A 27,829-nucleotide genomic window follows, 5' to 3' on the forward strand; every position below is an offset into this window, starting at 1 on the left:
TTCCGCCAAGTCCCGTCCAACCCAAAGTCATAGACCAATCCATTTTGACAACCTGCCGTTAACTAATGAATTCACCGTGTCGTTAATCAGTCCTCTCAGTCCATTCCGCACTCCCACCACTGTAAATCCGCTGGCAAGAACAGATCTGGAAAAGGCTCGGGCTGCAGCATTCGATCCACAGGCAGGAGCCCCAATGTTGACAATTGCAATGCAAAACTCGTCCTATCAGTAAAAATAACAAGCCAACTTTGATGGACTTAGTGGGGAAGTTAATCAAAGGCACGGCTTGCTTGAAAAATCGGTACAACTCAACATTCCGAACAAACGACGGCCCTCGGAGTTCAACAGCCAATTGAAAATCACTGTTCTGAAGAGCTGTGTGTATCTTCCTAGTCTGAAGTAACAAAAGTGGCCACTAACCTTCTCCACGCATTCCTGCAAGTCCGCTCGCACTATTTTGTTCTTGGAGAGGGCAATCACATATGCTTTCCCCTTTTGTTGCTCGCCTAAAAGAACGTTGACCGCCTCCGCTCCCATCCTTATTCCCTCAAACTATCTCTTCTAAAGAACAACCAGAATCCGATCAAAAACAGAAGCGTCTCCTCCACGCTGGACGTGCCCTAACACAGTCCTTCTACAGTCCAACTGCAGTTTCTCTCTAATAACCTTGATTTTATGTTTAAGGAAATTAACCTTAGTAATATAGTCAGTAGTGACCGACCCGTCCCCGAGCTGCCCCTCACACACCAAAACTATGCTTAGTCTCTTGCCAATGTCCCGCAACTTGAAATGGCCATTAAGATTATACAGAGGATAGTGTTTGGACAAACTCTTGTTCCCAGTTTGGAGACAACTCCATTTCAGGGATGAAAGCATAGTCCGCTTCGCACATCATAGCCCCCAACAACGTCAAGTAACTACAAATTATTAAAATAAGGTACCCGCAATTACGTCCCATTATTTCGAGTACAAAACATCTTTGATGACTGCTAGCTGTTGTGCTAATAGCGTCCACTGCCTCCATGATTCTGGTTAAGGCAGAATCCGTCCCAATTGTCATATCAGTCCCACAAAAGTCGTTATCGATGGATCCTACTATTCCAACAATATTCAAAGTCCTCGATTTTCTGTTCTGATCCTCACTGATCTCCCCAGACTCGACCAAATAGTTCACGTGGGTTGTCCATTCTTCTCGGAGGAAATCGAGACCAGTAAGAGACCCATCTCCCCCAATGCAGACCAAGTTGTTAATGCCGTTTCGAATTAAATTAGCAACAGCCTTCCTCCGACCTTCCAAAGTCCTCATTTCCAAACATCGACTGGACCCAATGACAGTTCCTCCCTAATTATTGACTAATTATTCTCTTTCCTTCTGGATTATGTTGCTGACTGAAGCCCAACTAGCTTCTTCAATGTAGTTACCTCCTTCGATCATTCCCAGATAGCCCTGTAAAGATGAAAGTTTAATTTAGACCTCTTTTATGAGAAATACTCTGCAACCGGCATACAAGGCTGTGCGTACAATTGCCCTTATGGCAGAATTCATTCCCTGAGAGTCTCCCCCGCTGGTAAGGACTCCTATGATCTTCTTATCCTTGTTTTCCAAAATGTGGCCCAAAAACACACTTTGTTTTTTATTACGCATTCAATATATTATTTTATTACTTGTTTTAATATAAGTAAACAAAATTCCAATATTATAAGTAAAATAGATAATTTTCTTTATAATCTTTTATTAATCAAAGTATATTATTAAGAATATTGTATTTCTTTAATCGATAAAATGTATATAAAATTTATAATATTTTTCATTAAACTAATCTTTAGAATAATTGTTATCAATAAATATTGTTTTATATAAAGATATATACAATTTTTAAAACAAAAAATATTACTCAATAAAAATCAATTTTGTTTGTGGAATTGCCTATCAAAAATGTACGTATTCTTCGTATTTGAAGCAAAGAGAGAGAATATTTCAATGTAATTTTCTACTCACTACATCTATCAGCTGCTCCAATCTCCGAGTCATTACCGGCAAAGACTTAAAGAAGCAAATATTTATTCAATTCGAGATTCCCGAGCTCTCCCAAATGATTCTAAAATCTGGTGGTCAGCTCTTAGATCTAAACGAGGAGATTCTCATTACCGATCACGACCACGTTTTTTCAACATGTTGTAATCGTAGGAGAGCATTCCTTTCTTCTTGTACTCCTTTTCTCATTTGGAATCGGATGTTTCTCCGGACCAGCGACTCGGTTTGGTTTTAGTAATGATTCGCTTAGATAAGTTAATTTCCGAAAATTCTGTTCTTTTGTTTTGCTTATTTTTTAGTCCAGTCAGGCATTGCTTAAATTGGCACAACTTTTGGGCACGGAAGTCGCTTTACTTTGTCAGAGCTGGACTATCGTACACAAAAGTTACCGACAAACAAATATGTAAGTCTTGAAATGAATTTTAGTGTTAATTCCGAGCACATTAAACACTGTCGAGAGATGCTTGTGAAGTTTAACGACAATCTGAAATGTTTCCAAAACTCTGAGTATGCTAGGCTTTAACAGATTGTGTGTAGATTGGACAAATCTCTGAGATTATCCACGTCAATTCCAATTCTTCCGCCATTTCTTGAGTTTTTCAAATCAATTATCCAGTCAGAAATGAGTGATAACCCGACATTATTTGACATTATCAAATCTGAGGATCTTGTATATTATGGACCTTTCTATTGCTAGAAAACAGTGGAGGCAGTTAGTTCTTACGCCAAGTGGTTGAATTCTAACTGCCACGATGTATTTTCTCACCTTAATTCGTTTCAGTTTAAACAAAAATATTTGGACAAAATTGAGGATATAGATGAGGATCAGAGACTTGTATTTTCTGAAATTGAAGGCGCGTCTGAGTCCCTGGCCACCATAGCTCAACTCGTAGACCTAATATTGAACGAAACCCCCGATAAAAATTGTTTCAGCGACATCCCACTTCCTACAAGACTATCCCTGTTCAAATCCATCAGGAAAATAATGGATATTTCCGAATTTGTCCGAAAAAGTGTTCAAGCCCGCTGTCGGTATAAAAATAACATTTTTCCACCAAAGGCGGTTGTTTGAACTTGGGGAACGTGCTTCTTCCAAACTGGACAAAATCAAGATTGCCAACATGCAAATGTATTATTTACTTTGGAGATTCGAACCTATAAAAATGATTATGGAAGCTCCTCATGTCTACATGCTTGCAGTGAGAGAAATAGTTCGTCGCTCAAAAATCAACTCGGCAGTGCAGTCGGTTGTATGTCCTCTCACATTCAAGTGGGTTACTACCGTCTTGGAGCAGGGACTTAGAATATCCATTGATGAGTCAGACAGGAGGAAACAATTTGGAAAATTGATAGGAGATCATTTCCTTTGTGGTTTGTTTGTATATCTCACGGAAGCAAGAGTTCCTAGCATATCCGTAATCATTGTCTATTCTTTCTAGGTGGAATCCTCTGATTTCGACAGTTCCTTGCCTGAAATTGATTCACAGGATTTTTATAACTTGGAAAGACTATACAAAGACCTGCTTTCTCATCCAATCCTCGAACATTCCAACTTGAATCTCAGCATTTCGAAAGACTCGAAGGATGACATTCTGTCTTGTTATACTGTGAATGATGGTGATACTAACGTCAAATCACATTCTTCGTTGGATTTGTTTGTTTGAGTCAACTAGACTTTCTGGATCGAATGGAAAGAACATCCCTCCTGCCGACGATGCTAAGAGAGATGACGGTTTGAATACTTCCAAGCAACTAGTGTCATTCCATACGTATTATTATTTAAAAAAGGAATAGAATATCTATTGGGGATAAAGTTATTGCGATTTATGGAAAAGGAAAGTTCCGACTGCTTACTGCTGACTCATCTCAATATGTGCTTCACCACTCTTCAAAAATGAGCATCAAGGAGATGGCCAGCACTGGTAGAGCGTGTCTATAAATTATAGAAATGCCCAATTGTGGGTCCTACTCTTCGATTTGCAGTATAGTCGATCGAAAGACGGTTGCTGTCAAGGTTTGGTGCATTTTTAGTAAATTTAGAATCCAGCAGATGGCTGTCAAAAACAGCGCAAAGTAGTTTTACTGTATGCCACACCGATTTCAATTCATAAATGCCCGATTGGTTTTGAGAATTGAAAATTTATTATTTTTAATTCTTTTGTGTTTATTATTTTCAAATTATTCTACTGCTCTAATTTGGATTTTTCGTTTAACTTTAGATATTTAATATTTTTAATTATATTTATTTTTGTGGGGTGATGAAAGGTGTCTTATTTGTAGTTTTATTTAGTCATAAAATCTCCCCATTATCAGCTTGTATCAGAAATAAAGGAATTGTTGATCAGAAATCACGTTGATCCCAATCCGTTACTCCATCAAATCCCATCTAAATGGGATCTTTTAGGAGATGTTGCTGTCTTGCCTGTATTTTCATTTACTGACGACAAGTGGAGAGGATTCGGTAATTTGCCCGATTAATATTTTCCAGGAGACGAACTATGGAGAATCGTTTGCTCTATTCTGAAGGTTAAACGACTTGCTAAATACTCTAAAATACACGACGATTGTTTTAGAACTCCCCAAATCTGGTTTATTTATGGCAACGACTCAGCCCTTGTTCATAAACGAGAATTTGGAATTAAGTGATTGGATTTAAGTATTTCATTAGTTATGTCATGGATATTACTAAATGCATGTTCTGTCCAGGAAATCTGACAGAAAAACAGAGAATATCGAAATTCGACTGCTCCGGCCAAGTTGTGGTTGACCTATTCTCAGGCTCGGATATTAGTTTAAAAATCAGTAGGAATTGGCTACTTTACTCTTTGTTATCTAAAATATTCAAAAGCACAGCACGTCTATGCATGTGAATGGAATCCCTCTGCTTGTAGTGCTTTAAGAACAAACCTTGTCCTCAATAATGTTGCGGAACGATGCACTGTTCTTGAGGGAGATTGTCGAATTGTACTGGTCTTTGGGTATTTTGAAGTTCTCCCCGGTCGGAGTAGCTGATCACGTCAATCTTGGGCTGATTCCGAGTTCTAGTATCGGGTGGAGTGTTGCCTGTAAGGCGTTGAATCAGGAAAAAGGTGGAATTCTACATATTCATGGGCTAACACGAACATGTAGTAGTAAAATTACATCATTCGAACAACTTGGGGTGGTTCCTACTCCAGAAGAGTGGGAGGCATTCGTAATAGATGAGATTTCAAACATATTTAGCCACATTTGTAATACAAAGTGGAAGGTTGTGTCGATTGGGATTTATAAAATCAAAAAATACGCTCCGCGTGTATTACATTCTGTTATTGATTTGCAATGTGTTCCTTGAATTTATTTATAGTCCTTATTTCATTATCTTTTTATGAAATCAATATGTAAAATAAAGTCAAATCTCAACTAATTAATTAACTTTGTTGTGTTTTTTAGAGTTGTTTCGTGAATTGTCTAAAATTATGAAATCTTTCCGTCTCGTCTGTAATTTGCATTCTTTTTAACTGAGTTTGAGAGAGCATATTTGTTTTTTACGATTATACTTTGCAATGTTTTCTTTAATCCAACTGTCTGTATATATGTTTTGACACTTTCTTTGTCAGTATATATGTTTGGACACGTTATTCCTTTTTCACAGATTTTAGATTATACATTGAGATGACCTCTACTTCAAGGATATATATTAAATTCTCTTTTTTTAAAAAAATATATCAAGTTTGTTATATATTTTATTTCTGACGGTAGCAATTGTCATATTATTGTATTTCCGAATTAAATGCATGTAAATACACGTTGCAATCTTATCATTCTTTCTAATTAACATTAATCTTAATTATTTATCATTGAATATATTGATCATTGAATATATTCATCTGCCACTTCCCCCGGGTCCGCCGCGGAAAAGGCTGAGACGGCCAAAATTAAAAAATACCAAGAACTTGGACGCCGTTTTATATTCGTACCAATCGCTTTGGAGACATCGGGCGTCGCAGGGCCTCTAACCTCGGCCTTCATCAGCGACATCGGGAGTAAATTGGCCCACAGGACGAAAGAGCCACGCGAGGTTTCGTGGCTATTGCAGCGGATATCCATCGCCATTCTCCGTGGTAACACGCATGCGGTACTTTCCGCAGGAGGGTGCGAGCTTTAGCCCCCCCAGAATTTCCCCTCTGTACATTCCTAACTTAATTTGTTTTGCTTTTTAATGTTGAAATATATTGATTAACCACAAATCAATATTTAATTTTCGACATTTTATTCGCTTTTTAAGCACAGTGGTAAACGTATTTGTTCCCAATACAGTAAATGTTTCAGTAAACTTTCCCTGTGCAATCGAAAAAGGCACTGGAGAATTAATTCCTAGTGGAAACCGAATATTTTGATAAAACTATTAAGAACAAACACCAATAAAAATTAAAGTAAACAAGAATAAAAAGTTGATCAAAATATAAAAAAAACGTCACAATTAATTAAACCCGGGAGTTTTTTTATAGCCACAAGTGAAACTTCGCTTTAAAAAGTTGGCTACAGACGACCGTAGGGACGACTTTTTGCGTCGAACAAAATTATGGAGAATTGAATAATCAGTATCTTGTCAATACAAATACATGTCAAACCAGAAATATTCAAATTAAAGAATTCCGATTTATTCAAGTAGTCAAAAGGTTTCTTTCCATCGAAATCCAATATCTGATTGTTGCACTCTACAAACATTTCACACGACTTGTTACTGAATTCCATGACGAGGACACTGACAGCCTTCCAACTCTTAGAAATGACGCCAACGTGAAGAGGCGTAGAACCCTACAAATGTCAACCACACAAATACCGTCTAAACAAATATACTCAAAAACAACGAAATAACTAAACAATTTAAAACGTGCTTACATGCTAAAATAGTAATAAATAAAATTACAGTTCTTCGGTCGAAATCAGCTGAATTTTGCCACAACCAACGTAAAACGTCCGCGTTGTTTTTCCGTGCTGCACAATGAGCGGATGTCTTTGATAAATACAAAATTTATACTTACAAACTAAAGAAGTAGTGTAAACAATTCGACATAAATAAATTTACATAAGAAAATACAAACCCCCTAGATAATAGAGCACAAAAAAAACATTGAATGGATTCTAAAAAGAGCAATCATGATGGTATAGTATGTGTCTGTATCCTTCTAACTAGACATAAACCTGAAGATTTATAATTTCTCGGTTGCTCTTGGCAAAGATAGCCTGCATAGCTTCCAAGTCCATCAGAGACGACGCAATAAGCCAATCGTGTTCGTCTTTGCTGAACTAGATATTTAGTCACGTGCATAAATACAGTTTTATAGAACTCCTGACTGGAACTTTTTCTTGGATTACTCAACGTAGGCACAGATTGAGATGAGCCGTGTTTTTCTATTTTATTTAACACTGGTTGTGTGATATTGTTGTCAAGTGAATTATCTTCTCCTACTCTGTCTGAAGTTATTTGACGCGGAATAGCAATTAGAGTCTAAGAATATTTATGGATGAATACTCTGTTGAGTTCTTCTTTTTGATGTTGGTTAACCTAATACATATAAATAGCATAAAGGCGGGAATACAGAATAATTGAGAGTATTTTCATTGACGATATTTTTAGAAGAGGGAAATTTCTGGAAGGTTTGTTCACATTCAGTTTGAGTATTTGTATTCTAAAATAGTAAAAAAATCAAACGGGTTCGTCAAAGAATGTTCCTTCAAACAGATCTTCGAAATTGAACATTAAGTTTCTTTTTATTATTCGCTATTTTGTTAAAATAAATTAAATTAGTATATTTTTAAGTGAATTAAAACTAAAATAATGTAATAAGTGTACACACAAAAAGTGGCCGGTTAAAATAATCCAGAAAATTTTAATATAATTTATATAATACTTTTATCATAAAAATATAATCTTTATCAAACATTTTGTCTCACAATATATATTAGTTAAATAATTTTTTTTTATTTCAAGGTCATCAGGACGACGCATGTTCGGCTGTTTATTTTGTCCGCAAACCAGGATACTAATGACAGTTGTTTTTAATATTCTTAACCCATATAAAGAATATCATACACTGAAGGGGTTGATAGTTAATTGTTCTTCTTCAGAACTATAACATATGCAGACTATCAAGTCAAGATTTTTCATGTTAATTTATGACATGGGCGGTTAAATACGCATTTTCAGCTGGTTGAATTTGGCCTTGAATAAATTTCAAATCAGTAAACTCTCTTCAATTTGCAAATTCTTAAATTTGCAACAACAATAAGACTACTTTTTACTACCATGGTTTATTGTGATTCTAGTGATTGATACATTAGACTTACTATCAAACAAACGTACAAATATTGCGTTATAAAGATAACAACAACTTATTATCATGCTAATGGATTTGTGATAAATTTTCTTCCTTGTTTAAATTGAACATTTGCGGAGATCAGATTTATAACCTGCCTTTAATAAAATTGCATTGTCATCAAGAAATCTTTCAGCTAATTCGATTTTCTTAAGCTAAGGGAAAATTTCCGATTCTGATGCAGGGAATTTCCCGCAAGATAAACGACTTTTTTCCCAAAAATTGGATTAATACAGGCTATTTAGCTTTTATTTAATTTAGATCGTTTAGTTATCTTTTGGAAATTTTCTTCTTCAAAAGAATCGAGAAAATTGACACAATTCGATTTAAGCTATGAGCTTTATTTTCATCAATGAACTTAATAATTCTTATCTTTTCCTAAAAAGATAACTGAGTAAAGTTCCGCATGGTTAATAAAAGTGAAAAAAGCATTTTATTTTAAATTAAAAATAGTCCCTAGTAACTGAAATTTTCGAGTAATTGGGGTCGGGACTAACCGGGGTTGAACTGTATTTGACTTCCAAAGTAGAGGAAGAAAGATTAAAAAAAGATTAAAACTAAGCCCCACTTAAAAGTCTATCTCATTCGTTTTTTACTTTTACATTAGCTAGGAACATCAGCAAGCGTGCAAAAAATATATTGAAATTTTATATTACCCGATTTATATTAGGCTCAACATAATCTTAATCACCTTGGGCAAAATATATTAAATAGTTTATTATCATTTACTTTTAATGGTGCTACACGTAGTGGAATATCATACTTGTTATTTTGAACGTTCAAGGGATTCTTGGTCAAATCCTCCAGCACCAAAGTTCAAAAGCATCCTTTTTTCCGATTATCCACTTTTTCAGTATTCACGTACAAATTGTGGGCAACGCGATATGTGCTAATAATAATAAAAACCTAACCTAAACAAGCACAGGTAAGGAGACCATGCATAAACTGCAATAATAAACTCACTTCCTCCAGACAGTTTCTATAACGTTTCTCAGAAAAAGCTCGACTGTCATTTAACTCTATTGTAGCATAACTCAATGGAAGTGAATCTGTCTTTAATATTAATTTCCGAACTTCTGTGTAATATTATCTGGAATCCCCGAGTCTAAAAAATATCATAAAAACCAGCTTTAACGGTACACATTGATCTCATTGAGAAACAAACAAGACCCATTGGTGTTTATACATCAAGGCTCTTCATCCGTACGACTAAACTAATGTGGGAACAAGAATTGACTACTACCAGTGAAATATTAAAAAAATAATAAAGCCTAAAAGGAAAGACGGAGGAGAGTAATATTAATCATTATTTTCGTCACTTGAACTACTATAACCAACGACGAGTGTGGGCTCAAATTTGACACAGCACTCAGTCTTAATTTCCTCCATGTCGGGAGCCTCTTGCTTTATTTGTCGACTTAAAACGTCAAAATCGTTAATTTTTGTTATCTTGAAAGAACTCTTTAAATTTGTTGCATTCCGTTTTTTGCTGGAATATTCCAATTCTTTGGTAACCGACTGGAAAAGCAATTCCTCGTCATCAATTTGATTTTTCTGTTCTGCCTGGAGTGCAAGTAAATCACTGGAATAAAATAAAAAGGCAACCGCAAGGCCTGTTCATCTTGATCTTCCTCGGTGGGCTGATCTTGCTCAATGATATCCTCGTAGTTGATCACGTTTTTCTTGATGAGATTACTGTCTTGAATAATTTCTAATGCCTCCATGTTTTCCATTTCCTTGTAAGACTGCTTCGTCCGGCTTTCGAGCAATTTCATGGGGTTGTTCGCCTCTTCTTCTTTTTCTGCCTCCATTTCTTCCTTTGCCTGCTTCTGTGCCATTCTAAGCGCCTGAAATGCTCTCGTAGCTCCAAATTCCATGGCATAATCCATGTTGGCCAAATCGGTTTTGAATGTGATTTCGGACACACAGTTTGGACAGCGAATGTAGAACCTCATTATGGTCAGTCCCAGGTAGTCCTCACCATACACATCCTCCTTCCTTGCGTTGAATTTCTTTGCCTTATGGATATACTCTCCGCATGTATTACATCTACCATTGTATTTATAGCTTGATAAACCTCATATTAAAAGGGGCCATCACCCTAATGTAGAATTGGTGATTTTTACGTCCTCCTATTCGAGGGATGTTGTTGGGATCAAAATCGGGGGGATAATATTTCTATAAATGTAATATATATTTATATATATTACATTAAAAACTTTCCTTTCAGTTCCAGTCATTTTATCACTACAAGAACTATTATAAAATTAAATATATATTTTAATTAAAATATTATATAAGTTCAAAATAAATATTTAAAATCTCAAATTTAATATTCTCTCTTGAGGCTTGCATACTTAGAAATACATGTACGCAACACTTTGAAGCTTACTCTTCAGTATCCAAAGAAATTTTGGTTATGCTTTATGTGCGAGTCACTTTTTTTTCTTAAAAAAGTTTTTTGTGCAAATATTGCAAAAGTTTTATTTTAAAATTCTAAAGGTCAAATTTTTGAATTTAACATTTTCTTATCCTATAAAATCAAGTCTACCGTTAAATAAAAAATGTGTAAGAGAACTGAACTAAAAACCCAACAAGATTGAAAATTAATAAATCTGATAGGCTAAATTCTTGCTGTTTTGTGTTTATTTGAGAAAGTATAAAATTGGTCAGAAAAATATTCAATAAATATAAAATATAATGTTATAAATTAGTCGTATCTGTTTTCTGTTATTATCAGACATTTTGGTTTATGCTTACTAGGGTAGATGGGCCCTTCATACCAGCGCTTGGTCATCAAATCAAATATATCAGTTTCCATTACAAATTCAGATTTTTCCTTTTTATAGCCACTTACAACAAATAGTTTGTGGAAATATAAAACAGTCCCTAAATGTGATCGTGGATTCTGAACACATGTTAAAATGGACCAATCGTTTCTGACCACGTCATACTTTTCAATGAAATATACAGGACTCCATCGACCGGATATCTGCCACTCCCCTCCTACAGCGAGGAGAAACATATCATATGATATTAGTCGGTGTCCAGCACGGGAAATCAGCATATTGGACTTTTCTACCCATTTTTTTGAATTTTCGTTAAATTCTAAAGTCAAGTGAAGTGCTGGTCCTCCAGGAATAAGTTGGCCTCCAGAAATATAGACAATTCCTTGATGAAAGGCAACGGCGTGATTCATTAAACTGAAAGGGAGAGGTTGAAGCCATTCCCATTTGACACCTTCATCAAGAATTTCTACGCATCTCAAAACACGCTCTTTCTCAAGAATATCGGTTGTGAAAAGAGGACCATGTTCAGTCAAATATTTTATGTAGCCATCGTTTCCAACTTGTTTAGTTAGCTGTACTCGTTCGCATAAGAGCATTTCCTGAAAGTCTTCAAAATCTTTGTCAAGACCAAGACATTGACATCCTCCAGTAATCACAAACCTGGATCCTTCAATTGCCACTGCACATCCATATCTGCTTGGAATCATTTCTGTGTCTACATGCCAAATTGTATTGGACGTGCTGATATTTAAAGACATAATACTTGACAAGGAACGCCCATTTATCGACTTTCCACCAATAATGAGTATTGAATTATTTAGGAAATTTATTTCGAAATCTGTTACATTTTCTACATGTTCACAAATACGATATGGTTTCCAAGACAAAGGATGAAAATTAGGATCGAGGCAATAAATCACCGAAGCGTCACTTGCTCCTAAAATTTTATTTTTCTTAAAACCGTCTCCTGTATTTATAGAAATGATTAGATCCTTTTTCCTGAGTTTTGGCCGAGCTTCTGAAATTTATATATATCAAAAATAGTGCCTGTGCGATTTACTTGGGGCCAGGAAATCATGGTGATATCAAGTATTCAATTTGTATAAAAATGTATTTTTATTGTGTAATACAAGATATACGTGCTCTCTCACCTGATGGATTAATTTAAAAATAATCGCAAAGATCAATTCTCTCAATCAATTAATATGTTGTATCGATTTGAAACACGAAAGACACAAATCTAGTATAACTCCGAAGAGTACTGGAATTATTTGATCGACCAAAATTATTTCTTTATATAACACATATTATCGATACACATTTTTTTGAATTCGAAATTATTTGATCGATACAGCCGATCATTTGAACTCAGATATATGATCTAATAAATTACCGAAGAAGTCGTTTCTCCAATGACTTACATTATCAAATAGTATTTTTCTACACTTTAATCTGCAAATATCGTTTAATTATTCAAAAATAGCTGTAAAATGGTACTTATCGAACTCAACATTTTTGTACAAATTTAAATAACATTGGTAAACGACCATTTTACATATTCTGCAGAAATACATAAATTACTCGTACTGTTTCTATTCAGTGAGAGCGTCAAAATTTTATAAAGCTTTTCAAATATTTTTAGATTGTTGAAAAATCTTGTGGCTTATATTTATTCTAATTATTCCGCTGATTTTCCGCATTTTGTCCCAATCTTTCAAATCAGAAAATCATTGAACAATAGTTATCTAATTTCAGCGTTAAAATAATATTGAAAATGACAGTGGACATTAAAAATAATATTTTTTGCATTGTAAATAAAGAATTATGAATTCTTTCAACAAACAATTATTAACTTTTTTGTGTTCTCATAAAATTATGGAACTCTATTTTCACCAAAAAATTAGTATATATGAAGGAATTAACAAAATAAACATTCTTTAGTATAAGTGAAACTTTTTAAATACGAATTAATACTCCTGAGTAAAAAAACTTCATAATAGTGAATAATTATTCTTTTGGGTATTCATTTCGAATTATACAAAGCACAAAAAACTCAATGTGCGTGGCATCTTGTGATATCTTATCAATCCAACGATGATTTGACCAAAAAATCGAGACTAATTTTTATTACTCGATGGTAACTTTTGAAGGATATATTAGTCAAGTTCTTTATTATTCTTAAATTGGTGTCGATATTTTAAATTCGTTGTCGAAAAAACTATTATCATTTCCAAGCTGTGTTTTTTTGCTTGTTTTATACATTTTTTAAGTATATACTAGTTTAAAAAAGCAAATTTTATTTTAAAATACAATCTCGGTTCTTTTTGGCTGGAGCTATTCTTAGATAGAGCAGCTTTATTTGGCTAGAATCTTTCTATTCCAACTCTTTAATTCATAGGATTCATAAATTTCAACAATTTGGTGATATCATGACCTCAAATACGGCATACTAACCACAGATGCGAGTGCAAAGAGAAATAATTGCTAAATCAACCCATTAGTCAAGTGACGAGGGCAAATATAACATTATCGTACTAATTCGAAATAAATTAGGTAACTCAAAATACTTAAATTATATCTTTGAAATAAAAATTATTTTTACTTGAAAATTATTTCAATTGTATTATAGTCACGAGGAAATTTGTGGTTACATGAATTAAAAGTTTTTGAAATGTTAAAAAATAGACAATCAAAAAAATTAATGGTACCATTTGTATAAATCTGCGGTTTGAGGGAAAAATTGGAATCCATTGTTAAATGCGCTTGATGTCAGCGTTACTACGCTGATTCTGCACTTGAAAAGCAAATATGAGCGTTAGTCATAAGTCATGAGTTACCAATTCTATAATGATGATAAGTGGAATGAAAATTTTTATCTCGATCTCGAGCCGTCTGAAAACCTAAAGAAAAATCAGATCAGCGGTCAATTTAATCAACCAGATTTTACACAGTTTTCACCCTTCTTTCCTGATATAATGAAATTTCCCGATAACTATGAAAAAAATTCATGCTCTATGATATATCCTAATTATAAGTCTTCGAACACGGATTTTTACCCTTCGAGTATCTATAACTATTTAGAAGATATTCAAAATAACGCCGATTCTAATTTCAAACATCTATGGGATAGCAAACTAACGGAAAAAAACTTGTCCACAAATACAAATTATTTAAAAGACTCACTTGGAAGGTATGTTGATTTTTTTTATCCATGAAAGTGAATAGTTCTGGTACTCATCGAACTAGACAGACATACACTAAAGATCAGACAAATCTCTTGCAAATTGAATTCCAAAAAGGGAGATATCTCACTAAAAGAAGAAGAAAAGAATTAGCTTTGCAGACAGAACTATCAGAAAGGCAATTGAAAATCTGGTTTCAAAACAGACGAATGAAGTGGAAAAAAGAAAACAATATTGAATCTCTTACTGGTCCAGATAGCGATTATTACTCACTCTCTTTACAATAACTCGCATTAATAAAATTATCGATATAAATCTTTAAACAATATTTATTAAAATAAATTTTTTAATTTTCTTAAATGTCTGCGACCACCATCCAGCTCGAATAAAATTTTTAAACTTTAACTGACTATTGCCATAGCAGAGCTGAGAGCAATGATCAAATTCGTCGGGATCACCTAGTTAGTTTTTTCTTTCGGTTAACGGTGGTCTTTGGAATAAATTTTGATTTGAGAAACTGCTTTTTTGCTTATCTCGTAAAAAATATTAACTCTTAATTATACTCTTAATTCTGACATTTTTAGAGAAAATATTTAAAGAAAATTTCTTAGTTTACTAAAACGGTTAAACTATTATCCTCACTTGATGTCACCTAGATTGCAAAAACTGATTAGATAACCAATTCCTTGTAGAATATATTAATTTAACTTCAATCTTATAACTATTTTAATAAATATGAAAATTTTCTTAAAGTATAGTGCAAATCATGTAATACCACTAACAGGCGTGTATCTCTATATTGTTCGTTTGTTACCGCAAGTTAACCAAATTTTTTTGGATTCATGTCTCAATTTGGGATTAATTAGAATAACATGTTCTCTCTCTTAATCTTGAAACAAATTCCTGGCACAAGCAAAACTTTAGGCACTTACGTGCGCTTATGGCAACGCGGATGTGCTGTGTTAATTTGGCAGATGAACATTTACTTTTAAAAATATTTTATTTCTTTGCTCTTCAACAAACTTCAATTGATAATAAATATTCAAATTTTATTTATCAATGAAGGATCTGTTCTGAGATCCTTTAAACTTTTTATTATTTAAAGACCAAACACGGGCAAAGCCAGTTAATTATAGTTATTCCCGTGATCGCCGATCCAAACGAGGGAGATCCTTCTGAAAGGTTCAATCCTTCCCGCAAGATCGGCCTGAGACGACGATGTCCCAGGGTCTGAGAAGCTAAGAGTCCTTTTTCGGTAGGCATTAAGTGCCTCCTGAGCGTTGCCATATCCGGAGGAATTTCCAACTGACATGGTGGACCCCGTAACGCCACGCTAAGCCCGGAAGGTAAGAGATCTTTTATAGAAATGCCTGACTGCATGGCTTATTCTATACTCAACCCAGTTTGGGCAATGGGACTGAGTTTTTAACTAACTAATATTGACTAAAGTTGGAAGTAAACTTGTAGATGTAATGACCCAAAGTTTAACTTTCACTTGGAATAACCACGAAATCTTTTGAGGTTATTAGTCTAATTCAGGAAAATTATCGCCGTAAAGAATAATTTCAAGAAACTTCAACTAACAAGCTCGCTAGCATATTCTTGTGTCGCAAATAACTAGTACACAAACACATTAGATAGATACCAACTATGACAAATTAATTCCCCAACAAGAGGTTACAGTTAATTTATATTATTTTTTATAAATGGATTTCAATTCAAAATGAAAGGGTTATTGGAATAGTTCGGTTATTAGCGGATAACCAGATTACATTACCCCTGACTACAAGCAGGAAAACTCGCTTGATCAGATATCGGTGCTCGGATGGGTCGCTATTAACCCTTTTCATAAGCGTCCTGATTTGTCGGACCAAGCTACAAGTGAATGGCCTCTGTATTCTAGACGTCTCGACTGCCAGCGGGACAAACACTTTGCCATTCCCTACATTAACATACTTCCCGCGCCTCTTCTCAACGGCTTTTTTGATGGGGCTCCAGGGCTTTCGAGGGACGCATGTTATGAGGAGAAAAAGAGTTTGCGCATGTATCGTCTCAAACCAGACACTTTCCCCTTTAAAAGAGAAACTGCAAAAATTCCTGTAGGTTCCAGTCAAGATTGTAATTTAACAATACGGAGTGACCGACAGATGATCTGGTTTAGTTTACTATGGCATTACGAGCGTTGAATTCCTTACAAAATAAAAGATAATGATAGTTGAGCTTATTAATCTGTACCCTAAATCGACATTGTGGTTTCAATCTTCGCAGATTTGTCGTCCAGAAGGCAAACAGTTGTCTCACAAGGGTAAGAGTTTAGTCGAGCACTGTTCAGGGCTGTTTCCTCATTTTTAAGTATGCCAGTTGGCCTTTGTCCGTAGGTTTGTTCACTCTTTTGTACCCTTTGACATAGATTAGTGATATTTACTGTGATTTGCGGGTGACATTCGATCATATAGGCAGTCCCAGTAAAAAATTAAGATTTGCCAGTGGCTGCATCTCAAATAGTAAACGAGTTATCTCGCAAGATTGGCATAGATATTTTCTGTTACAGTCAGCTGGTTTCCCGGTGGTCAAAGGTCTTCTTTCTGATCAGTTTCCCAATTATAGACAGAATCCTCTTCTAACACTTGTCTCCATGGCAATTGGGGGGAAGTTGTATGCGTCAGGAAAGGACGCGTACTTCCTCCGTTTGGTTTCCTCGGTCTTGTGTGACGCAAAGCCAGGACACGACGCAGACTGAATAAAGGTCCCTGGAGCAAGTGTGTCCGCAAAGGTTACGTCCCATACAAGACACTTCCTTTCGCTGAATGAGAAGACCGTCGTTCCGTTCAGACGCTTGCCGTCTTCACGATGAAAACCAGTTGGCTAAGTGTCAATAATTCCTCTGAACAAGAGCACTGAGGAAAAATACGCCCCGTGTGCTGAGTCAGCTGAGGTAATCAGACCGATGTCTTCAAGGGAGACTGGTAGGCTGTCTCAATTCCCGTGCATCAAACCGCATGTTCAGACTGCTTTCTACGCATACATTCAGCGTGATTTCTAGTAAGCTGCTTGCTTTATACTACTCTGCTGTTCCAATAGGTTAGCTTTGAGATAGCTGGAATAGACTTTCTCAGAGGTCTATAGTGGCAGAGAAGACGGGGAGATAAAAAGTAGGCGCATGGACTGCCATCCTCTGTTCACTTCGAAGGCTCTAAACCAGGGGTGCGCAAGTGCGGCCGCGAGTCGATGAATGTGCGGCCGTGGGCACAATTAGGTCATCGAGCAACTAATCTTAAATATAATGCTCATAGTGTTAATTAATCAAGAAAAACCCTAAATAATAATTAAAAATATTCATATTAAATAAAATTCTATTTTTATATAATGGTTAACCTTTTTTAAAAGTAATTATCATAAACGGCTTAATTTATTTATGTCATTACTAGGGCAACCAATTGCAATTTTTGCAATTAAATATAATTTAATTAAAATTCGATAAATAATAAAGTAATGAATAGACATTAATTTTAATTATATTTTATTCGATTTAAATTTGCAATTTTTGCAATTTTTGTAGTCATTTTACAATTTTTTGCAATTTTTTTAAATTAAAAAAAAAATTTTTTGAAGTTGTGGTTACAAGATGGGGAAGCTGGCTAAAAGCAGCAAAATATTACTCCCAGAATCTTCCAGAAATTATTAAAATCGTATCTGAATTTGAAGGAGATGGAGTTTTAATACAAAATGTTTTAGTTTTTAATTATTTTAGGCAAAAAAATCAGTGAATAATCCTACGTTGTTTCCAAGCTTAACCCAAATCAGTTCAAATTATTTGGGATTAATTGAAATGATTTCAAATACTGAATTGCTTGATTACTCCATTGCAACAGCTTATGGTGATCTAAACACCCTAGACTTTACATCAGATCCATGCGACATAAAATCCTATATATCAAAAAAGCTTGAGAAATCAGGAATACTAAGTATTCTTGAATTCTCAAATAAGAATCTATCGCCAGAAGTTTATTCACATCTCAGAAAATGTAGCGCAAGTTCAGCATCTATCGAAAGGGCAATATCTCTTTTGACGAAAATTCTTAGTAAAGAGAGGAACTTTAAACCTGAAAATGTTCAGGAATATTTGATTTCCTATTACAATAAATAATTTCGTTAATTTTTTGCATAATGTAATGTTTACAATTAAAAAAAATTATTTTTGCAATTTTTTACAATTTTTAAAATTCATTTTTGCAATTTTTTTTATTAAAAAGTGCAATTTTTTGGTTGCCCTAGTCATTACCTGTTAAAAGACGACGTTCTTTGAATGAAGAAAAAAGAAAATTTAATATCAACTGGGAAAGTGAATACTTCGTAGTCGAAACAGACAACAATAGCATGCAATGCTTATTGTGCCATGAGATTGTGAAAACTATAAAACGGGACAATGCTAAACAATATTTTCAAAGACATTTAGACCACCTAGTTGTCAAGTCCAAGTGTTCAAGAGAAGATTCCGTCGAAAATTTGAAATACAAATTGAGACAACAAAAAAATGTTTAAAAACTTTTTTAAATGTGGCAAATGCAAGAGTTGAAGCATCCTTTCGAGTTGCTCATATCCTTGGATCTGCTGGAAAATCTTTTTCAGACGGCGAACTTGTGAAAAGATGTATCATGGAATCAGTTAAATGCATTGATCCCGACAAGGAGCATAACTTTGAAGCAATTCCACTTTCACGTGACACAATTCAGCAAAATGAAATATTTAAAAAGTCAATATAGATCTCGGATAACGGATGCAAACTTAGAGTCATGTTTGCGCATAATGATATCTATCCTACCAGTGGATTTCAATAAGCTCACAAAAAATACTAAAGATCCTGGCCTTCATTAGAATAACTTGTATAATACATTTCTTTTAATTAATTTTCCTTCTTTCTTATGTTTTGTCCATGAAATAATTATTTATTTTAATAATATGATGTCCCTGATGAACGAGAGCATTTCCTGTCCAAGAACTCATTCGGTCTCGATGACAACTTATGCGGTCACTTGTAATAATTAAAAAAAATTACTATATTAATATCGAAAAAATAATGCAGAAAATGTGCGGCCGTGGAAGAGAAGGAAAAAAAATGCTATGCGGCCGCAAACCCGAAAAGCTTGCGCACCCCTGCTCTAAACTTAGGAAATTAATTAGTTTTGGCGATTCATCTAATTTAGTTAACTTCTCTATTTTACTTGTTATTAAAAAAAATTAGTTAATTAGTTTCTTTTTATTAATAAAGGATTTTAATCTTTAGTTGTTAATAAATTTGATTAAATAAATTACGAAATAATTATTTTTTAGGTTTTCTTCGAGGGGCCTTTTTTTTATTTTTAATTTCGATAGTTTTTGCGATTTTATAAGACCTCCAGAAAGCTTGGATGATTTTCGCTGCTTTTTGCTGCTGTATTTCCGTGTTTCTCTCCTTTTCAAATTGATATTTGAGTTTTTCTTTTTCGGATATAATTGGATTGTATTCGATTTGCAATTCGGCCAATTTCTCTTGTAATTCGTCGTGCTCTTTTCTTTCTTCCTGATAAACCCCGTCGATCTCGTCTATCTGATCCTAAAAATGATATATTTTTTGCTACTTGTAGATCCTGCATTTTCTCGTCGTATTTCTGAATAATTGCTTCTATTTCACTTTCAATTTTATATTTTTTCTATTAGTTACAATGCAAAAATTCCAACCCCTCTCCAATTTTGCTCAACAATTTTATTCCGTTGAATTGCGCTCTCTAATTGCTTTTTTTCGGTTTCCAGTTCCTTTTCAAGTTTTTCACTTTTCTTAGCTCTTTCAGACTTTTCGATTTCACATTGAAGCTCTGATTCTCCGACTGTACGTCGAATATATTCATCTGAACATTTCTGAATATTTTCCAGTTGGGCCTGCAATTTTCTTATGATTATATCTTTTTCTTTCAACTATTAATTTAAAAATGATTTGCAAAATACTTCATTTTCTTTTTCTTCAGCTAAAAGATTAACATCATCTTTTAGTTTTTTGAGTATTGTTCTTTCAGATGCGTTTTTATTTGAAAGATTTGTCATGTTTATTATTTTTTCGGATTCTTCGGATGCAGAAATCACAAGCTTTTCAATTATAAAAGAACGATAAATCTCTAGAAGTTCAATAAACTTGGATTTTTCAATTTTTTCCATTAAACTGGAAACAAAATCGTTTTTTAACATCACTTCCCGGCATATATTTTTAAAAGAAAACGACAAAGCTTTTTCCTTAGATGGAAATGTCGATTCTGGTTTAAAGGATTTCAACAACTTTTTATGAGTTTCAATTAAAGAAATGAGTTTATCAGACATTTGTTCGCTGCTTTTAAAAATAAGCTCTAAATTTTCTCCAATAATACACTCTGTGATTAGTCTATTGATTATTTCAACTATTTTCTGTGATCCAATGAATATCATTTTTCGTTTTGAAACATTTTCTAATGACTCGAAAAATTTAATATCCTTAAAATCATTGTTTAGATAATAAATATCCAGTTCTGATAACTTTTTGGAAACTTGCATAGGAATCTCAACTCCTTGGAGATTATTCTATATTTTTAAAATAAAATATTTCAAAAATTTATTTAATCTAAAACAATAAAGTTTTGTCTGCCCTAAAAATGGAAACAATGTAACTCCTGTAAAACTAAGTACATGCATGCTCGTCATTAGGGTTAGACAATCAAAGTTGAAGTACTTTATTTATTTAAGAATTTGAAATTATTAACTTTTCGGATATATATTCAATAAATTTGTTAAAAACATTCACTCAATTATTACATATGTTTTTGTATAAACTTAATAAGTAGGCAGTTGTAATATTTAAAATTTTTTTGATAACTCTCAAAAGTTAATAAATGTGGTTTAATATGTAGGCCAAATGGATAATAATCAAGTTTTTGTTTAATAATCGTTTTTAACGTTTTTTATATAACCTCAAAATGTTCTCCCACAACCCTAGAATTTTATATCTGCAAATAGTATGCCCGAATTTAGCCACCGTTGAATGACACACCAGTCCTTCTTCCTTAACCAACCACATGTCTGTTTATTGAAAGGATAGAGGTTTTGGATCCTAAAAACTGGGAATACATCAATTTTTAAACACACTGAAAGTTTTGTTATCGATTTATTCAGTACAAATTAGAATTTCTTTCAAGAAAATAAAATCTGATTAATTACTCAATCCTTGGGGGTGAAATTGCATTATTTGATAATTATATTTTTGAAGTACATAATAATCTCCGTGCACTATTCAAATTTCAGGGTTAAAGTTTCACACAGAAACGGATTCAGGCAAAGGGGTTAATTAAAAGCTACAGAAATAACTGGTTGAATGAATGAATTTTTTATTAAAACTGAAAAGCCGAAAAAAGAGAGAGAAAGTTAATGAGACAACGTATGCCTCTTCTCCGTTGTTTCCCTCTTTTTTATGTTTAATTAGAGATTCGAGAGGAAAAGGCTCTCTCAAGAACATTTCCAAACGTTTCCGTCGCGTCTTCGATCTCTTGAGGGATGGGTTGGTCCAGCTGGAGTCCATTTGCCAATTTGATGGCATATCGTCTCGTCTTTTCGAGCTTAGCGATAATTCCATCCCTCGAACCCGTAGGTAAGCAATGGTTCGACGCACGTTTTATAAACATATAAAAACGTTTCCTGACAAAGGTGGAAGTGAATTATGCTCCTGAGAATTTGAGCGCATTTTCTTCTCCTCGAGTTGATGTATCTGAAGTAAGAACCATTGGATCCAACTTCAACCCCAAAGTATTTCAGATTCTCCGTTACTGTAAACCCATGGAGGTTTCTCGGCGGTTTTCGTTTAGCTTGCTGTTTTGCAATCCAAGTGGCGGTGCACTTTTCTTTTGCTAGTGTCAACTGGTTGTAAATACAAAAACTGTTTCTTTTGAATTTATCAAAAATAAAAATTTGGCAATAGCCGATAAAATTTCATTTGCACTTAAAAAGCTTATGTCAAGTACCATTAAACACACATAATGACGTTAAATACAAGACATTAAGTATCAAAAATCGATTTTTCGCGATTATTTTTAATTTACCATCACATAGTACCTGTGACAATAATTAGGATAACATAAGATGTTGAGAGTTTCCTTTAGGCAGGGGTGTCAAACTTATTTCGCTTCGAGGTCCAAATTTATAATAATTTTTTATCAAGAAAAGATTGTTTTTTGATGAAAAACCATAATTAGGAAATCTAAATATGTAATCACCATCTTTCAATCATTCTTAGAAAGTTACTTCCAGATGATTGAAATTTTTTTTCAAAACATTTTTTGATATATCGAGCTCAATAATTCGGGTAATTCCGACTTTAATGAAAACGATAAATTATAATTTGCAAGTTGTGTTCTATAACAGTTTTTGTTAATTTTATAAATGAAAAAAGTTGTTTACACAGATATGCCTAACCAAACATTTTGGTAACAAAATTTATAAATTTTTAAAAATTTTCGTGAAGATGCGCGTAAAGAAAACAGGTATTCCAGCCGATTAGATCCATAACAATTCTATTTGTAAATTTTTATCTATATTGGAAGCATCGAAAGCGAATAGTGCTATGAATTTCTGTTCAAAAGGCGAGAAATCATTGAATCTTTCCAAAAATTTCTTTAACAACACATCCAGTTTTCTTTCATACTTAGAAAAACTCATTACAGCATGTGTACCAACAGTACTTCCTCAAGTAGAAAAATGAGCTAAATCTTAATTCAATAGTTGAAACTTTCATAGTGTTATTTTCGAAATAAAACACTTAATATCATCTGACAACTGAGATATGAGCTTGTTTTTGCACTTCAATTCCATATTAAGGTCGTTCAAATGTGTAGTAAGATCAACTGCAAAAGCCAAATCTTGGATCCAAGATTCACTTTTTTACCTCGTTTGTGTTTTGAATTTCATTTCTATAAATTTAAATTTTTATTAAAACAAAGAAAATATACTGTTTTACTAGTGTTGCATTACTCCAATAAACATTACTGTTGCAATGAGGCTTGCGGACCGCATCATAAATTCCGAGAGCCGCATGTTAGAATAAAAATTTTTTTGATTTTAGCAATACAGTCCGACCCCCAAATGGGGCACCAAGTGCCCCAAAATGCGGGGGTGCCCCAAAAACAGGGGTTTGTTATTTTTTTAAAAATTAAACCATTAATAAACATCAAAAAACATTTTTACTAAAATATTCAGTTATTTTCTTTTTATTTGTAGAGTTTTGTCTGATATTGTTCGTCAATTTCAGCCGAAAATCAAAAAAATCTCGGAGCATACTTGGTGCAACATTAGAAGTCTTTCCAGTCATCCATGCATTTTGAGAAGATGAATACAATAACCCAAAATCTTGAACATCAAAATTTTTTAGACACCGAGGTTTTTTATATTTTCCAATAATCAATGGATTAAGTTTTTCCCCGATTAAACTGCAGCATAGAAGAACAGTGAGTCTTTCTTTCCCTTGTTTATAACCAAAACACGGTTCGCCTTGTTCAACAAATGATTTTTGAGTTCTTTTTATAAAAAGCGCAGTTTCATCACAATTAAATATATTCTCAGGTCCATATTTTAATACTTTCTGGTCATATTTTTCAAAATAATTTTTCACATAAGATAAATCACATGAAGCTTTTTCACCACATATTGACTTGAATTGAAGTTCATGCCGCAATTTAAATCTATCAAGCCACCCATTGGAAGCTTTAAAAGAAGTAAATCCAATTTTTGAAGCTGTAACTAAGGCAATTTTTTTCAAAATAGGGCCTGAAATCGGAATTTTATCTACGCGTAGTCTTTGAAATATTTCAAAGACTTGATCATCAAATTTATCTTTATCGGCTTTAAATGTGTCATATTCCTCAGAAATAGTATTGCCGTGTTGCAAGAAAGGTACAATATTTCGTTTTATTCTTGATATTGTTCCTTTACTTGTGTTGTACTTTTTCATTAGTTGCCTCTCAGATAAATTTTTCTTCAAAATTTCTTTAGCAATCTTCAATTTAGTTTCGTAATCCATAACCACAACAATAAAAATATAAATTGAAAATAAAACAAAAAATAATTAATTTATTATAATTTTATTTTATTTTTAATTCCTTATAAATGATTTTATGGTGCCCCAAAAATTCCATAATTTTTTATCGATTTTTATTTTTTTTCTGCCAAAATGTACTTTTGGAATAAAGTGCCCCAAATTGCGGGGGTGCCCCAAAATCCGAGGGTGCCCCACCCCTGGGGTCTGCCCCATTTTGGGGTCGGACTGTATGGTTTATTAATATTTGAGATTTTAGTTTGTGTAGAGAAAAGAGAAAATAGTGCTGAGGAAATTTCAAATTTATATATATCTTAATTAACGCTCAAAGAAATATCTATAATTTTTTAATATTATTTATAAATTTGATTGATGAGTAGATTCATTCACGTTGGACCACTATTATTAAACAGAACACAAAACATTTTGTCACAGCGAATAACACTTAGTTAATAATTAAATAAAACGTAAATGATAGATTTCATTCGGAATGCAGGAGGACCTCCCTCAATAAAGTTCCGTCCATCCACTTTTATGAATAACAGAATAGTCAATGAATTTGTATAAAGAAAATTAAATTTTAGCACTTTTATACAATGATGGCTGCCATTCCCTCATTTCTCCTAATACTTTACACAAATATTTTTATCGGTTGTCAATTGTAATCTTAGCACAGGTCGTGCAACCCTGGCTGACATCCCAGAAGGCTACGAACCTGAAGTTTGGGAATATAACCCAGTTTGATCAATTTTCTCATATTCAGCATCCTATTCAACGATTTATATCATGGTTGACACAGGATCCCATGTATCACTACGAACTGTGTTTAGCTCACTACGTCCGAATATGTGAAGCCAGAGACTTTGCGTATTATTTTCGTGTTTTGATGCGTAAAGAATGTTGGAAGCCAAGGTAAACGACCTTATGCGTCGGAGGGACGATTATAAAGCATGGTATTATGTGCCAGTGATCTCTCCTGTTCCGGATGAAGACTGAACTAATATTGTTAATTTTTATTAATTTTCTTTCTTTTTCGGTGTGCGTGTCTAATTATAGCTAGCTAGACTTTTAGTTTGTATTGCGACACGACGGCAATTCTCTGAGGTGCTTTTGGTCTATTCGAATCTATTTTGATTAGTCTCTATCAAATAAATAAACAGATGGTGCATAAAACAGCCCGGAGTGATCAATATCGAAAAAGTGTTGATAACACAAAATCATGCCCATAGACCGTTGTATATTCAAAGTCGGAAGATACATGAACAAATTTAGACTTTAAAATAATCGCATAATTTTATTAAGAGATGCATATATTTCACCTATCGATGGATAATGTGAAAGCAACTAATTCGAAACTTAAATCCTAAAGAGCAGGAGCTGTTTTAGCACTTTTAAGCAATTACTTGATTTACGTTAAATGAACAAAATAAGACAAGGTACCTCCAAAGAAAGAAAAAGTCCAGTCACTACATTAAAGTTCTTCTGAAGGAGAAACCTCAAAAGTAAAACTACAAAAGAAACCGATGGAGATGAAGACATGGATTTAACAAAACCAACCAAATCGTTTAGTTTTCGATCTCCAGTATAGACCGAATGTGTTTCAAAGCTCTTTGCTGATTTAGGGAAAAACACAAGCGTCGGAAACTTCTGAATGTCGAAATCATATTCGTTCTTTGTCGCGTCAGTCTTAGCAATGATAATGCCATCATTAGATTCGAAGCTTGAAGCCAAATGATCCCAAATGGGCATCAACTTTTTACAGTGACCGCACCAGGGAGCATCTATAAATATAAAACTATTGGACTAACAGAACATGACAAATGCGTCTTTATCCGAGTCAAATATAACCTGGTCGAAATTCAACAAAGTCACCACTTTGACTGGATTACTATCCCAGTCCTCCGGAACAGCCTCTTTCTTTAGAGTTCTCTACAAATGAAATGTCAATATTAGCACCTCCAGTTTATTATTTAAAAATTTATCCGCAAAGTCAACTATATTATCTTTTTCAAAAGAATCGTCGGTGGGGAAAAATTTAGAAATTGACCCATTTAAATACACTCCTCCAAAACTTGGGATTTTCGAGAATCCAAAAAACTCTATAATTCCGACGAAATCGGGATTAATTGCATCGATGATAACAAATTGTATCTGAGCTTGAAAACGATTAGAAACCTTCATGTCGACAGTATTGACAGCCTCTTCCAGAACTTGAGGGAATCCGAGAATTGGAGGCATCGTAGAGTTGACACAAAACACCACCACTTTGAGACCATCCTTGAAAACATATTTCATATTGTCCCTCGTCAACCAGACGACGTCGGGAATGTAATTATCATCGATAAATTTGTCGACTGCCTCGCTGGTTATTTCTCCACTGAAGCGAATAGTCTTTTTATCCTCCTTTTAATATATTAACAGCTAATAAAACATTTCTAAAGAAAAACAGATTCCCAGACTCAGAACTAAGACTAGAAAGAAGAGAGAAGTCGGTGACATAGACAAATTGTAAATCTCCAGACATCGAAGCAGTTTTAAACTCCTGGAAGTCTTGGGTTTCTGTGTCCTGTGACAAAATAAGAATCAACAATACAGGAAAATAGCCCACAATGAACGATCCACTAGTCAAGTTGGACAATTCTGATTCAGACGAAACCAGAACGAGAGACTTCCCCGTTTTCTTCTTTAAGAACTGGAGAATATCCTGGGATTTTCTTTGACCTGAAATGACAAGATCAGAGATTACCTTCGTAGGTTATTGGTATGCCATTCGTGAATAATTTAATAACTGGATATCCCTTGATGCCATTTGTCTGACAAAGTTCAGTTTCCTCAGTACAATCCACTTCGGCTACTTTTACGCCAAGATCGGGAGATTTTTCGGCAGCTTTAACATACTCGGGTGCCAAAGATTTACAATGACCACACCAAGGGGCATCTGATGATTAAAATGAAAATAATTCAAATATACAAAATTTGACGAGAACATACTTGTTTTCAGAAATGTATTTTGTAAAGTTATCTTCTTCTAATTTTTCCACTGGAGATTGATTACAGATAACGAATAAGGTAACTAGAAAAAACATACTAAACATACGTGTTTTTATTTATTCACTTACGAAAATAAGCTAACCAATTAATTCTAAATTAAAATATCAAATAATAAATATTGTCAATAATTTTATGATTGACAAAGATCAGGAATAGAACACTACAAGTAATTGTGATTAGTTCAAAGTATCAAATTCAGTGAAAAAAGGAAAAAAAATTAAAAAAATTTAAAAAAGCGACCCTTAAAAAATTCAAATTTTTCCGAAAATTTTCGGAAATACCAAAAAGTTCTCCAAAACCAGAGTTTGCGGAGGAACTTTTAGGTCAAAACA

General features: G+C 33.8%; 5 protein-coding genes and 1 long non-coding RNA gene across 6 annotated transcripts; 1 reads left to right on the top strand and 5 right to left on the bottom strand.

The window, feature by feature from the left end:
• Window positions 1-802: 802 nt before the first annotated feature.
• On the bottom strand, window positions 803-2,032 carry LOC115229516 (ATP-dependent 6-phosphofructokinase-like). Its single transcript, XM_029799850.1, is given in 2 exon segments — window positions 803-1,447; window positions 2,000-2,032. Coding segments are annotated over 2 exon segments (678 nt in total).
• A 355-nt stretch (window positions 2,033-2,387) lies between these two features.
• LOC118761392 lies at window positions 2,388-2,705 on the top strand. The gene is made up of 2 exons (XR_004997341.1): window positions 2,388-2,542; window positions 2,573-2,705. It is a non-coding gene; the product is annotated as an uncharacterized LOC118761392 (long non-coding RNA).
• A 7,152-nt stretch (window positions 2,706-9,857) lies between these two features.
• Window positions 9,858-10,349, bottom strand: LOC115229517 (splicing factor YJU2-like). The gene has a single exon (XM_029799851.1). The coding sequence runs from the start codon at window positions 10,347-10,349 to the stop codon at window positions 9,858-9,860; it is 492 nt and encodes a 163-aa protein (XP_029655711.1).
• Window positions 10,350-11,104: 755 nt separating this feature from the next.
• LOC115229518 (kelch-like protein 4) lies at window positions 11,105-13,934 on the bottom strand. The gene is made up of 2 exons (XM_029799852.1): window positions 13,892-13,934; window positions 11,105-12,201 (listed from the first exon to the last, which is right to left on the bottom strand). Exons 1-2 carry the CDS (start codon window positions 13,932-13,934, stop codon window positions 11,105-11,107), a joined length of 1,140 nt encoding a protein of 379 aa, XP_029655712.1.
• A 6,128-nt stretch (window positions 13,935-20,062) lies between these two features.
• LOC115229519 lies at window positions 20,063-23,449 on the bottom strand. Its single transcript, XM_029799853.1, has 3 exons — window positions 23,402-23,449; window positions 20,348-20,950; window positions 20,063-20,317 (listed from the first exon to the last, which is right to left on the bottom strand). The coding sequence occupies exons 1-3, from the start codon at window positions 23,447-23,449 to the stop codon at window positions 20,063-20,065; spliced, it is 906 nt and encodes a 301-aa protein (XP_029655713.1).
• A 2,410-nt stretch (window positions 23,450-25,859) lies between these two features.
• On the bottom strand, window positions 25,860-27,545 carry LOC115229520 (protein disulfide-isomerase-like). The gene is made up of 5 exons (XM_036499233.1): window positions 27,418-27,545; window positions 27,193-27,384; window positions 26,944-27,086; window positions 26,403-26,849; window positions 25,860-26,249 (listed from the first exon to the last, which is right to left on the bottom strand). Exons 1-5 carry the CDS (start codon window positions 27,539-27,541, stop codon window positions 25,860-25,862), a joined length of 1,296 nt encoding a protein of 431 aa, XP_036355126.1. The 5' UTR covers window positions 27,542-27,545.
• Window positions 27,546-27,829: the final 284 nt, after the last annotated feature.

The sequence above is a fragment of the Octopus sinensis genome, unplaced genomic scaffold, assembly GCF_006345805.1.
Source record: "Octopus sinensis unplaced genomic scaffold, ASM634580v1 Contig12956, whole genome shotgun sequence".
Lineage (NCBI taxonomy): Eukaryota > Metazoa > Mollusca > Cephalopoda > Octopoda > Octopodidae > Octopus > Octopus sinensis.